General features: G+C 40.2%; 2 protein-coding genes across 4 annotated transcripts in view; both read left to right on the forward strand.

Annotated features, from left to right (window-relative positions):
• Positions 1-14811, forward strand: part of LIN9 (lin-9 DREAM MuvB core complex component) — a gene marked incomplete at its 5' end in the record, with an annotated part of 73255 nt that overhangs the window by 25584 nt on the left and 32860 nt on the right. The gene's annotated exons all lie outside the window — the stretch shown is intronic.
• Positions 3220-3721, forward strand: LOC308238733 (U6 snRNA-associated Sm-like protein LSm4; the record flags this gene model as incomplete). The annotated part of the gene is made up of 1 exon (XM_080651056.1): positions 3220-3721. The coding sequence occupies exon 1, from the start codon at positions 3302-3304 to the stop codon at positions 3719-3721; it is 420 nt and encodes a 139-aa protein (XP_080507182.1). The 5' UTR covers positions 3220-3301.

The raw sequence follows: 14811 nt of genomic DNA on the forward strand, positions 1-14811 counted from the left end.
TTCTTCCATAGTTACTGGCATATTGAGATGTTTAGATTCTTCCTGGTTGAGTTTTGGAAGGTTATATTTTTCTAGGAATATGTCCATATCCTCCAGGTTGTCCAATTTGTTGGAATAGAGTTGTTCATAGTATTTTTTCTTTTAACAATCCTTTGTATTTCTGTGGGGTCTGTTGTTACTTCATCTCTTTCATTTCTGATTTTGTTTATTTGGGTCCTGTCTCTTTGCTTCTTGGTGAGCCTGGCTAGAGGTTCATCAATCTTGTTTATCCTTTCAAAGTACCAGCTCTTGGTTTTGTTGATCTTTTGTATTGTTTCTTTGGTCTCTATGTCGTTTATCTCCGCTCCGATCTTTATTATTTCCTTCCTTCTGCTTACACTGGGCTTTTCTTGTTCCTCTCTTTTTTTAACTCTTTGAGTTGTAGGGTTAGGTAATTTATTACCATTGTTTCTTCTTTTTTTGCAGTAGGTTTGTAGAGCTATGAACTTCCCTCTCAAGACTGCTTTCCCTGTGTCCCATAGATTTTGGATTGTTGTGTTTTCATTGTCATTTGTTGTCATGATGTTTTTTATTTCTTCTTCGATCTCTCTGGTAACCCAGTCATTGTTTAATAGCATGCTGTTTAGTCTCCATGTGTTTGATTTTTTTGGATTGTTTTTATTGTCGTTGATTTCCAGTTTTATGCCACTGTGATGCTTGATATGATGCTTGATATGATTTCTATCTTCTTAAATTTGAAGAGACTTTGCCTGTGACCCAATATATCGTCTATCTTTGAAAATGACCCATGTGCACTTGAGAAGAATGTATATTCTGTGACATTGGAAAGGTAAAATGTTCTGAAGATGTCAATTAATTCCATCAGGTCTAGTGAGTCATTTAGGATTGATGTTTCTTTGCTGATTTTTTGTTTAGAGGATTTGTCCAGTGGTGATAGTGGGGTATTAAAGTCTCCTAGTATGATTGTATTGCTGTCAATCTCTCCCTTGATATCCTCCAGGAGTTTTTTTATGTATTTGGGTGCTCCTGTATTGGGTGCGTATATGTTTACCAGAGTTATTTCTTCTTGTTGGGTTGCTCCCTTTAGTATTATGAAGTGGCCTTCCTTATCTCTTGTCATGTCCTTCACTTTGAGATCTAATTTGTCAGATACAAGTATTGCTACCCCAGCTTTTTTTTTCATTTCCATTCGCCTGAAAAACCTTTTTCCATCCTTTCAACCTCAGTCTGTGTGCGTCCTTTTTTCTGAGGTGAGTTTCTTGTAGACAGCAGATATATAGGTCTTGTTTTCTTATCCAATCCATTACCCTATGTCTTTTGATTGGGGAATTTAATCCATTTACATTCAAAGTTATTATTGATAGGTGCTTATTTGTTGCCATTTTTATTCTTTACCCCTGTATTCCTTCTTCGCTTCCTATTTCTTTTTTTTACAGCAGACCCTTTAGCATTTCTTGTATTGCTGGTTTGGTGGTAATAAATTCCCTTAGTCTTTTTTGTCTGTGCAGCTCCTGATTTCACCTTCAATTTTGATTGATAGCATTGCTGGGTACAGTATTCTTGGATTCAGACCCTTCCTTTGCATGACTTTGTATATTTCATTCCATTCCTTTCAGGCCTGATGAGTTTCTGTTGAGAAATCAGTTGCTAGTCTGATGGGGCTTCCTTTGTATGTAACTTTCTGTCTCTCTCTGGCCGCTTTTAAGATTCTTACGTTGTCGTTGGTGTTTGCCAATTTAATTATAATGTGCCTTGGCTTCAGTTTTCTGGGGTCATTTTGCTTGGGACTCTGTGAGCTTCTTGGATTTGTGTGGGTTTTTTCTTCCCTATATCAGGGAAGTTTTCTGTCATTATTTCTTCAAACAGGTTTTCCATTCCTTGCTCAGTTTCCTCTCCTTCTGGAACCCCTATAATGGGGATATTGTTTTGTTTCATGTTGTCCAAAAGTTCCCTTAGGCTCTCCTCCTGCTTTTTAATTTTTTTTTCTAGAAGCTGCTCTACTTGGGTATTTTTTCCCATCTTGTCTTCTAGCTCACTGATGCGGTCCTCTGCTTCTTCTAGTCTACTCTTGATGCTTTCTATTGAGTTCTTTACAGCAGTGATGTCATTTTTCATTTCTTCTTTGTTCTTCTTCATTTCCTCTTGGTTCTTACACATATTGTCGAATTTGTCTTCCATTTTTTTCAGTCACTTTATGACCATTTCTCTGAATTCTTTCTCTGGCAGGTTGCTTGCCTCCATTTTGTTTACTTCCTTTTCTGGTGATGCCTGCTTTTCTTTTATATGCGGGCTGTTTCTTTGTCTCCTCATGGTCTCTCTTCTCCGGGTGTCTGGTTATGTAGTTCTCTCTCTTGCTTGATTTAAAAGCACAAAATACAACACAACCAGGTACAATGCACAGGGCATTGAACAGAAATGTATTCACGATATTAATAACCCCAAATAAAGGTGACCACCAGAGAAAGGCAAATTAGAGGATAGGAGAGAAAAAAGAAGAGAAAGAAAAAAAAAGAAAGGAGTGCAAAAATGAAATTTGGAAAAGGAAAAAAAAGTAAGAGAGAAAAGAAAGAGAATACGAAAGAAGAGGGGAACAAACTATATATACGGGGAGAAAATTCCAATAGAACAGCCACTAATCCCAACAAATTCCAGCTACAAGTACCTGGAGATGAATACAAACTACAAACAACAACTAATATCAAGTGAGGTGAGGGAAAACAGAAGCAAAACACAAACAAAACAAAACAAACATAAAGAATCAGCAAAACAATCTCACAAACAAGCATAAAAAATCGATATAATCAACAATCAAGCAAACAACAACAAAAGGACAGAGAGAAAAACAATTTTTTGGATAGTGAAGACAGAGAAGAGAGGTGTGTATGGACTTGGAGCAGTGGATTGGAAATTAGATATATAAGTAGGGTGAAATTTTAACAGGGTAAAAAGAAAAAATAGGGAAAATCTACAGCAGGAAAAGGGTAAGAGAAACAGGACAACAAAAGGGGAAAAGTTAGGAAGAGAGTGATGGCATAAAGGTAAAGTTGAGATAGAGTAAAATGATGCTAAAGGGAAGATGAAAATAGAATGTAGAACACTAATCCCAAAGTAAAATAAAGAGAAAATAAAATGATGCTTTTTTTTAAAAAAAGGTAAAATAGTAGTAGTAATAATACTGATTGAAAATAAAAATGTAGATTCCATTCAGTCTAGTGGCGCGTGGCGGGGTGGCTACTGGCGGGCGCGTGAACGGAGGCGGCCGCGGCGGAAGTGACCGGCGGGCCAGGTTCCTGCTGCCACCATGCTCCCGTTGTCACTGCTGAAGACGGCTCAGAATCACCCCATGTTAGTGGAGCTTAAAAACAGGGAGATGTACAATGGACACCTGGTAAGCTGTGATAACTGGATGAACATCAGCCTGCATGAGGTGATATGCACATCTAGGGATGGGGACAAGTTCTGGCGGATGCCCGAGTGCTACATCCGCGGCAGCACCATCAAGTACCTGCGCATCCCCGATGAGATCATTGACATGGGCAAAGAGGAGGTGATGGCCAAGGGTCTTGGCCGTGGTGGCCTGCAGCAGCTGAAGCAGCAGAAAGACCGTGGCATGGGGGGTGCTGGACGAAGTGTGTTTGGTGGCCATGGCAGAGGCGGGATCCCAGGCACTGGCAGAGGTCAGCCAGAAAAGAAGCCCGGCAGGCAGGCGGGTAAACGGTGAGCTGGCCCTGCATCCCCCAGAGACTTAAGCCCTTTCCCAATAGGCTGTATATCTGCTCCAGTCCATGAGTCTGTTCAGAACAGAAAAAAAGAGGCAGGTGTTGGGGGACCCCACCTGTGCATTTTGTGGTACTTTTTATGTTGTCTTTTTTTTTTTTAAATTTTTAAATTGATTTTTGATAGAGGAAGGGAGAGAGAGAGAAACATCGATATGAGAAAAACATCGATCAACTGCCTCCAGCATGTACCCTGACTGGGGATGGAACCCGCAACCTGGGTATGTGCTCTGATTGGGAATTGAAACTGCAACCTTTTGGTGCACAGGACAATGCTCCAACCAACCAAGCCACACCGGCCAGGGCATTAAGCCCTTTTTTTTTTTTTTAAAGCCAGCATTCTACAGTTGGAAATATTATTTGGTTTTGATTTTGTGAAGTCGCAGCCAGCTTGATTCCTGGAAGGTTCTGTGTGTTAATGCATCTGTAGAGCCTTCCCCCTTGTGTTAACAGGGGCATTTTCCAAACAGGTTTGTTTTGTATCTCTCGTTGGACCCCTGTGTGGAAAACGGATGGGAAGTTTTCATTTTAAGGTCTTTACACTGAGGTTGACAGTCCAGGGAGTTTTCCTGAGACAGACCTGAAACTGTCTTTTCAAAACAAATCCGCGCAGACATGTGCCTCAGATGCTGTTTTGGGGCCTTGGTTGGGCCCTGTTCCTTTGCCTTTCTCCCTCTTTTGTCACAAAAATAAACACAAAACAACTACAAGCAAAAAAAAAAAAAAAGAAAAGAAAAATGTAATAATTAAAAAGGTAAAACCAAGTGAGGAAAAAATTAGTTTCTTAAGTAAAAGATGAAAAGAAAATAAAATGTGCAGTAGTGAAGGTCATTCACTTCCTCTACTGTTCCGTTTGGCACGCCTGTTTCCTAGTCAGGACAGTACTGCAGTTCCCTGCATTCCACTGCTCCTCAGTGTTGTAAGCCAGTCCTGATTTTTAAGCAGGCAGTGTGTCTTAATTTCTTGTATTTCTTTATTTGTGTTTACACAAGAGTCAATTTGTGATTCAGCCCCTGGGTGGCAGTGTTTCTGGATTGACCTCCGGGTCTATAGGTCCTCTCTAGCCAGTGCTTAGATCCTGCTTTCCCTGTGGCACTCAATACCGGCTAGTGGGAGTGGGTTGCCCCAGAGCTGGTTCTCTGATGGTTATTCCCCGCTCTGATCCCCAGGTTCCAGAAAAACAACTTTCCCCTCCAGTCTCTTAGGCTGTCCCCAATTGGGTGATCCTATGTAATCAGAAGCAAGGATTTGAAGGAAAAAGAAAAAAACAAAAACAAACAAAAAAAAGAGCCAGCGTAAGTGTGCGAACTCCAGGGCTGCGTGTAAGTCTGTGCAGTCTCTTTTTCCCCCCTTGGGTCTAAGCAGCTGGCACACTTTTAAAATTTTTAGGCTGTCCTTTTGCGTCAGATCAAAATGGGTTGCTTTTAAGAGTTCCTTTCTGTTAGCAGCTCTGAGGATCCCCTTCCACATTCACAGATCATGCCAGCCCCAACAGCCACAGAATTTCCTAGGCGCAGACTTCTCCTGGTCCTCCAGCTCTGTTTCTCTCTCCTGCCGGGAGCAGAGAACTCACCTTATCCCAGGTGAAATCTGACCTTTCTGTGGTGGAGTGTAGAGCTCCTCTGAATCCGTGTGTTTGCGCCAATTGGGGACCAGTGTTCTGGGGTTCGCAGCTGTTCGGTGGGTGCTGCAGTTGTAGATTTTCAGGCTTCCGATAACATCCACTTTCCCCTTCAAGATGGCACGGTCTCCGCATCCGAGCTTGTCGCTCCGGGAGGGAACCCAGCAGCAGCGGGGGCTGCCTGGTCAGGGGAGCCCTGTCCAGCAGTCCCCCACCGTCTCCTGGAGTATAGCTGGCCCTCAACTCACCAACAGACATTCCCCGTGTGACCCTCAGCTGTTCTTTCTATCTGCTCCGGGACAAGGCTCCGGACACATCTGTCTATTCCGCTGCCATTTTTTCCTCTCTGTAACATGTTTCTCTGTTTCAGACTATTTGAACTCAAAAGGTAAACTTCCTTTTTTTCCTCAGGCCTGTTTTCTATTCTTGTTTGGTTATAGGCCCCTTTCTAGTATAGATAGTCTCCCACAACTGAACGAGATAATATTTGTAATTATCCACTCATCAGTTTTCAGGACCATCGGCCTCTGTTGGCTATCTCTTCATACTTTCTAAAGGCAGGAAAAATTAACTATAAAGACCACCAGGTGAATAATCAGCTGGCATGTCGCCACTGACCTTATCATCTCCCTAGTTTTGCATTTTCAGAATGTCATGTATGGGGATCATAGAGTATGTAGCCTTTTCAGACCAGCTTCTTTCACTTAATAACTCATGGCTTGGTAGCACATTCTTTTTGGCCGTGAATAATGTTTCGTTATCTAGATGTATACCATTCACTACTAAAGGACACCTCATTGCTCCAAGTTTTGATTAGGAAAAAAGCTGCTATAACCATCCACGTGCAGATTTTAGTGTGGACCTAAGTTTTCAACTCATTTGTGTAAATGCCAGGGACTGCGGTTGCTGGATCATATGGTAAGAGTATGTTTAGTTTTATAAGAAACAGATGAATTGTCTTCCAAAGTGGCTGCACCGTTTTGCTTTCCCACCAGCAGTGAATGAGAGTCGAGCTGCTCCATAGCCTGGCCAGCACTTCTGTCAGTGTGTGGACCTTGGCGTTCTAATAGGTGTGTAGTGGCATCTCGTTTCATTTGCGTTTCCCTAGTGACATATGATGTGGAACATCTTTTCATATGTTTTTTTTTTTAAATAAATCTTTATTCAGATTATTACAATTATTTCTCCTTTTCCCCCCCATAGCTCCCCTCCACCCATTTCCCACCCCACCTTCTGCCCTTACCTCCCCCCCACTGTCCTCATCCATAGGTGTATGATTTTTGTCCATTCTCTTCATGAACCCCCCATACCCCTTTCCCCCTGAGAATTATCAGTCCACTCCCTATCTATGCCCCTGATTCTATTATATTCACCAGATTATTCTGTTCCTCAGGTTTTTAATTCACTTGATTTTTAGGTTCGCTTGTTGATAGATATGTATTTGTTGTTCATAATTTTTCTCTTTACTTTTTTCTTCTTCCTCTTCTTTAAGAATACCTTTCAGCATTTCGTATAATACTGGTTTGGTGGTGATGAACTCCTTCAGCTTTTTCTTATCTGTGAAGCTCTTTATCTGCCCTTCAATTCTGAATGATAGCTTTGCTGGGTAGAGTAATCTTGGTTGTAGGTTCTTGCTATTCATCACATTGAAAATTTCTTGCCACTCCCGTCTGGCCTGCATAGTTTCTGTTGAGAAGTCAGCTGACAGTCGTATGGGTGCTCCCTTGTAGGTAATTAACTGTTTTTCTCTTGCTGCTTTTAATATTCTCTCTTTGTCTTTTGCTCTTGGCATTTTAATTATGATGTGTCTTGGTGTGGTCCTCTTTGGATTCCTTTTGTTTGGGGTTCTGTGGGCTTCCTGGACTTGTAAGTCTATTTCTTTCACCAGGTGGGGGAAGTTTTCTGTCATTATTTCTTCAAATAGGTTTTTAGTATCTTGCTCTCTCTCTTCTTCTGGCACCCCCATAATTCTGATGTTGGTACGCTTGAAGTTGTCCCAGAGTCTTCTTACATTATCTTCAACTTTTTGGATTTTTTTTTTTTGCTTTTTGCTTTTTCGGTTGAGTGTTTTTTGCTTCTTTGTATTTCAATTCTTTGACTTGATTCTTGTGTTCCTCTATTCTGTTTCTGGGTCTCTGTATAATATTTTTTATTTCAGTCAGTGTATGTTTAATTTCTAGTTGGTCCTTTTTCATATCTTCGAGGGTCTCGTTATATTTATCGGCCTTTTCTAGGATATTCTTAAAAAGTCTTATAACCGTGGTTTTGAATTCTATATCCAGTCATTTGTTTTCCTCCATTTCTTTCGTTTGTGATCTGATTCTTTGACCCCGCATTTTCACTGATTCCCTGAGTTGGTAAGGTAGATATTTGTGCTAGGTTTCCAATATGGCCCAGTGGGTCTGCTTCCCCAGTTAACCTGAGGTGGACACTCTTGGTGCACCCCTTTGTGGACTGTGTGTACAGCCTTGTTGTAATTAAGTCTTTATTGTTGTTGGTATCACTGGGAAGAATTGACCTCCGGGCCAGTTGGCTGTAAGGATCAGCTGTGTCTATGCTGGGAGAAGTTTGGTGCTGGAGACAGCCTTATAGGATTAGACTTGCTAAATTGCAATAGCCTCTGTGCTCAGCTTGGATGGGGTGGAGTCTCAGTCTTGGCTTCCTGTCAGCCTTGCCCTTGCGCGCATGTGCGCTTTCAGTCCTCCGCCTTCCCCAGCTCGAGTCTCCGCCTGAGAGTCCAGACTCCCCCCACAAGAGCGTGGGTCCCCAGGGGCTCGCCTGGAACTGGGGTTCACTGCAGTCAGAACTGGGGCTCAGTGGAGTCAGGATCCTCTGACTCCCTTCCACTAGGGAAAGCCTGTGGCAACCTCCGCAGCCTTTGTGCACACTGGCCCGCGTGCGCCTTCAGACTTCTGCCTTTCCCAGCTCGAGTCTCCGCCCGAGAGTCCAGACTCCCCCCGTAAGAGCGTAGGTCCCCAGGGGTTCGCCCGGAACTGGGGTTCAGTGCAGTCAGAACTGGGGTTCAGTGCGGTCGGAGGCTTCCTTCCCCCTTCCGCCAGAGAAAGTCAGCCAGGCTCTCAGCCGCCCTTCCTCTCTGCGCGCACAAAGCCCCTTTGCCGTACCTCCAATTCTCTGTGAGGTTTTCTCTTTCCTTCTAGTTGTAGAATTTTCACTCAGCCAGCTTTCCTGTGGTTCTGGATGGTGTCCTTCTGTCTTTTAGTTGTAGTTTTGAAATTGTTGTGCGAGGCAGCAGTTTAGGTGTTTACCTATGCCGCCATCTTGGTTTTCTATCTTTTCATATGTTTCTTTGCCATCTACATTTCTTCTGTGGTGATATTTGTTTTCTTTCTTTCTTTTTTTTTTTTTCAAATTTTTATTAAGGTATTATATGTGTACATATCTTACCATTGCCCCCCCCACCCCACTCCCATACCTGCCCTCACCCCCCAATGTTTTGCATCCGTTGGTTACTCTTATATGCATGCATACAAGTCCTTCAGTTGATCTCTTATTTCCCCCACCTCTCCCTAACCTTACCGCTGTAATTAGACACTCTGTTTGATGCTTTACTGCCTCTGTAACTATCTTTTGGTTCATCAGTTTATAATGTTTTTCATTATCCCTAAATGAGTGAGATCATGTGGTATTTTTCTTTCATTGACTGGCTTATTTCACTTAGCATAATGTTCTCTAATTCCATCCAGGTGTCTACAAATGGTAGTAATTCCTTCTTTTTTATGGCAGCATAGTATTCCATTGTGTAGATGTACCATAGTTTTCTGATCCAGTCATCTGCTGACGGGCACCTAGGCTGTTTCCACATCTTAGCTATTGTAAATTGTGCTACTATGAACATAGGGGTGCATATATCCTTTCTGATTGGTGTTTCTGGTTTCTTAGGATATATTCCTAGGAGTGGGATTACTGGGTCAAATGGGAGTTCCATTTTCAGTTTTTTGAGGAAACTCCATACTGTTCTCCACAGTGGCTGCACCAGTCTGCATTCCCACCAGCAGTGCACGAGGGTTCCTTTTTCTCCGCATCCTCGCCAACACTTGTCGTTTGTTGATTTGTTGATGATAGCCATTCTGACAGGTGTGAGATGGTATCGCATTGTCGTTTTGATTTGCATCTCTCGGATAATAAGTGACTTTGAGCATGTTTTCATGTGTCTCTTGGCCTTCCTTCTGTCTTCTTTTGAAAAGATTCTATTTAGGTCCGTTGCCCATTTTTTTATTGGATCATTTATCTTCCTTTTATTAAGTTGTATAAGCTGCCTGTAGATGTTGGAAATTAAACCTTTATCAGTGATACCATTTGCAAATATGTTCTCCCATACAGTGGGGTTTCTTGTTGTTTTGTTGATGGTTTCTTTTGCTGTGCAAAAGCTTTTTATTTTGATGTAGTCCGATTTGTTTATTTTCTCTTTGGCTTCCATTGCCCTAGGGGCAGTATCACTGAAAAAGTTCTTTTGGCTTATGTCTGAGATTTTGCTGCCTGTGGATTCCTCTAGTATTTTTATGGTTTCCCGTCTTATATTTAAGTCCTGTATCCATTTTGAGTTTATTTTTGTGTATGGTGTAAGTTGGTGATCTAGTTTCATTTTTTTGCATGTATCTGTCCAATTTTCCCAACACCATTTATTGAAGAGACTGTCTTGACTCCATTGTATGCTCATGCCTCCTTTGTCAAATATTAATTGCGCATATTGGTTTGGGTCGATATCTGGATTCTCTATTCTATTCCATTGATCTATATGTATGTTCTTGTGCCAGTACCAGGCTGTTTTGAGGACAGTGGCTTTGTAATACAGCTTGAAATCTGGTATTGAGATCCCTCCTACTTTATTCTTCTTTCTCAGGATTGCTGTGGCTATTCGGGGTCTTTTTTTATTCCAGATGAATTTTTGGAGAGTTCTTTCTAGGTCTGTGAAATATGCTGTTGGTATTTTAATGGGGAGTGCATTGAATCTATAGATTGCTTTGGGTAGTATGGACATTTTGATGATGTTGATTCTACCAATCCATGAACATGGTATGTTCTTCCATCTGTTTACATCTTCCTCTATCTCTTTTTTCAGTGTCCTGTAGTTTTCCGCATATAGGTCTTTTACCTCCTTGGTTAGGTTTATTCCTAAGTATCTTAATTTTTTTGGTGCGATGGAAAATGGGATTGCTTTTTTAGTCTCTCTTTCTGTAAGTTCACTGTTGGTGTATAGAAATGCCATAGATTTCTTGGCATTAATTTTGTATCCTGCTACCTTGCCGAATTCATTTATTAAGTCTGTTAGTTTTTTGATAGAGTCTTTCGGGTTTTTAATGTACAATATCATGTCATCTGCAAATAAGGACAGCTTTACTTCTTCTTTTCCAATTTGGATGCCTTTTATTTCTTCTTCTTGTCTAATTGCAATGGCTAATACTTCCAGTACTATGTCAAACAGCAGTGGTGGGAGTGGGCATCCTTGTCTTGTTCCTGTTCTTAGGGGAAATGGTTTTAGTTTTTGCCCATTGAGTATGATGTTAGCTGTGGGTTTATCATATATAGCTTTTATTATGTTGAGGTATGATCCTTCTATTCCCATCTTGTTGAGAGTTTTTATCAAGAAAGGGTGTTGGATTTTGTCAAATGCTTTTTCTGCATCAATTGATATGACTATGTGATTTTTATCTTTCAATTTGTTTATGTGATGTATCACATTTATTGATTTTCGGATATTGAACCATCCTTGCATTCCTGGGATAAACCCTACTTGGTCATGGTGTATGATCTTTCTGATGTACTGCTGGATCCGATTTGCTAGAATTTTGTTGAGGATTTTGGCATCTACATTCATGAGGGATATTGGCCTGTAATTCTCTTTCATTGTGTTGTCTTTATCTGGTTTTGGTATTAGGGTGATGCTGGCTTCATAGAAGGAGCTTGGAAGTGTTCCTTCCTCTTGAATTTTTTGGAATAGTCTGAGGAGGATAGGTTTTAGTTCTTCCTTGAATGTTTGGTAAAACTCTCCTGTGAAGCCGTCTGGCCCCGGGCTTTTGTTTGCCGGAGCTTTTTGATGACTGCTTCAATTTCTTCCATAGTTACTGGCATATTGAGCTGTTTAGATTCTTCCTGATTGAGTTTTGGAAGGTTATATTTTTCTAGGAATATGTCCATTTCCTCCAGGTTGTCCAGTTTGTTGGAATAGAGTTGTTCGTAGTATTTTTTAACAATCCTTTGTATTTCGGCGGGATCTGTTGTTATTTCACCTCTTTCATTTCTGATTTTGTTTATTTGGGTCCTCTCTCTTTGCTTCTTGGTGAGCCTGGCTAGAGGTTCATCAATCTTGTTTATCCTTTCAAAGTACCAGCTCTTGGTTTTGTTGATCTTTTGTATTGTTTCTTTGGTCTCTATGTTGTTTATCTGTGCTCTGATCTTTATTATTTCCTTCCTTCTGCTTACACTGGGCTTTTCTTGTTGCTCTTTTTCTAACTCTTTGAGTTGTTGGGTTAGGTAATTTATTACCCCTGTTTCTTGTTTTTTGCAGTAGGCTTGTAGAGCTATGAACTTCCCTCTTAAGACTGCTTTTGCTGTGTCCCATAGATTTTGGATTGTAGTGTTTTCATTGTCATTTGTTGTCATGATGTTTTTTATTTCTTCTTTGATCTCTCTGGTAACCCAGTCATGGTTTAATAGCATGCTGTTTAGTCTCCATGTGTTTGATTTCTTTGGGTTGTTTTTATTGTAGTTGATTTCCAGTTTTATGCCACTGTGGTCTGAGAAGATGCTTGAAATGATTTCTATCTTCTTGAATTTGAAGAGACTTTGCCTATGTCCTAACATATGGTCTATCTTTGAAAATGACCCATGTGCACTTGAGAAGAATGTATATTCTGTGGCTTTGGGGTGAAATGTTCTGAAGATGTCAATTCCATCTGGTCTAGTGAGTCATTTAGGATTGATGTTTCTTTGCTGATTTTTTGTTTAGAGGATTTGTCCAATGGTGATAGTGGGGTATTGAAGTCTCCTACTATGATTGTATTACTGTCAATCTCTCCCTTGATATCCTCCAGGAGTTTTTTTTATGTATTTGGGTGCTCCTGTATTGGGTGCATATATGTTTACCAGAGTTATTTCTTCTTGTTGGATTGCTCCCTTTAGTATTATGAAGTGGCCTTCCTTATCTCTTGTTATGTCCTTCACTTTGAGATCTAATTTGTCAGATATAAGTATTGCTACCCCAGCTTTTTTTTCAGTTCCATTTGCCTGGAAAACCTTTTTCCATCCCTTCACCCTCAGTCTGTGTGCGTCTTTTTTTCTGAGGTGGGTTTCTTGTAGACAGCAGATATATGGGTCATGTTTTCTTATCCAATCCATTACCCTATGTCTTTTGATTGGGGCATTTAATCCGTTTACATTTAAAGTTATTATTGATAGGTACTTATTTGTCGCCATTCCTATTCTTTACACCTGTGTTCCTTCTTCGCTTCCTATTTCTTTTTTTTTTTTACAGCAGACCCTTTAGCATTTCTTGCATTGCTGGTTTGGTGGTAATAAATTCCCTTAGTCCTTTTTTGTCTGTGAAGCTCCTGATTTCACCTTCAATTTTGATTGACAGCCTTGCTGGGTACAGTATTCTTGGATTCAGACCCTTCCTTTGCATGACTTTGTATATTTCATTCCATTCTCTTCTGGCCTGATGAGTTTCTGTTGAGAAATCAGTTGCTAGTCTGATGGGGGTTCCTTTGTAGGTAACTTTCTGTCTCTCTCTGGCCGCTTTTAAGATTCTTACTTTGTCGTTGGTATTTGCCAATTTAATTATAATGTGCCTTGGCGTCGGTCTTTTGGGGTTCATTTTGCTTGGGACTCTGTGAGCTTCTTGGATTTGTGTGGGTTTTTTCTTCTCTATATCAGGGAAATTTTCTGTCATTATTTTTTCAAATAGGTTTTCTATTCCTTGCTCAGCTTCCTTTCCTTCTGGAACCCCTATTATGCGGATGTTGTTTTGTTTCGTGTTGTCCCAAAGTTCCCTTAGGCTCTCCTCCTGCCTTTTAATTTTTTTTTCTAGAAGTTGCTCTACTTGGGTATTTTTTCCCATCTTGTCTTCTAGCTCACTGATGCGGTCCTCTGCTTCTTCTAGTCTACTATTGAGTTCTTTACAGCAGCAATGTCATTTTTCATTTCTTCTTGGTTCTTCTTCATTTCCTCTTGGTTCTTGCTCATATTGTCGAATTTGTCTTCCATTCTTTTCAGCCACCTTATGACCATTTCTCTGAATTCTTTTTCTGGAAGGTTGCTTGCTTCCATTTCGTTTACTTCCTTTTCTGGTGATGCCTGCTTTTCTTTCATATGCGGGCTGTGTCTTTGTCTCCCCATGGTCTCTCTTCTCTGGGTGTCTGGTTATGTAGTTCTCTCTCTCCTGCGTCAATTTAAAGGCACAAAATACAGCACTACCAGGTACAACACACAAGGCACTGAACAGAAATGTATTCACGATATTAATAACCTCCAATAAAGGTGACCACCAGAGAAAGGCAAATTAGGGGATAGTAGAGAAAGAAGAAGAGGAAAAAGAAAGAAAGAAGAAGAGAAAAAAAAAGGGGTGTCAAAATGAAATTGGGAAAAGGGAAAAAAAGAAGAAAAAAAAGTAAGAGAGACAAGAAAGAGACTAAGAGAGAAAGGGAAACAGACTATATATATTGGGCATAAAACTCCAATAGAACAATCACTTATCCCAGCAAATGCCAGCAACAAGTACCTGGGGATTAATACAAACTACAACACCAACTAATATTGAGTGAGGCAAGGGAAAACAGAAGCACTAAACAAACAAAAAAATAAACAAAAGAAGAATAAGCAAAACAATCTCACAAAACATAAAAATTCAATATAATCTACATTCAAACAAACAACAACAAAAGGACAGAGATAAAAACAATTTTTTGGATAGTTAAGACAGCGAAGAGAGAGGTGTGTATGGACTTGGAGCAGGGGATTGGAGATTAGATATATAAGTAGGGTGAAATTTTAAAAGGGGGTAAACAGAAAGAATAAGGAAAATCTAAAGCAGGAAAGGGGTAAGATAAACAGGACACTGAAAAGGGAAAAGTGAGGAAGAGAGTGATGGCATAAAGGTAGATTTGAGATAGAGTAAAATGATGCTAAAGGAAAGATAAAAATAGAATGTAGAACACTAATCCCAAAATAAAATGAAGAGAAAATAAAATGACAAAAAAAAAAAAAAGATAAAATTGCAGTAGTAATAATGCGGATTGAAAATAAAAATGTAATAATTAAAAAGGTAAAATCAAGTGAGGAAAAAATTAGTTTCTTGAGTAAAAGATGCAAAAAATGAAAATAAAAAAATAAAAAATAAAAATAAAATGTGGAGTAGTGAAGGTCATTCACTTTCTCTGTTGTTCTGTTTGGCACGCC

The sequence above is a fragment of the Plecotus auritus genome (assembly GCF_963455305.1).
Source record: "Plecotus auritus genome assembly, chromosome: 14".
In the NCBI taxonomy this organism is placed as follows: domain Eukaryota; kingdom Metazoa; phylum Chordata; class Mammalia; order Chiroptera; family Vespertilionidae; genus Plecotus; species Plecotus auritus.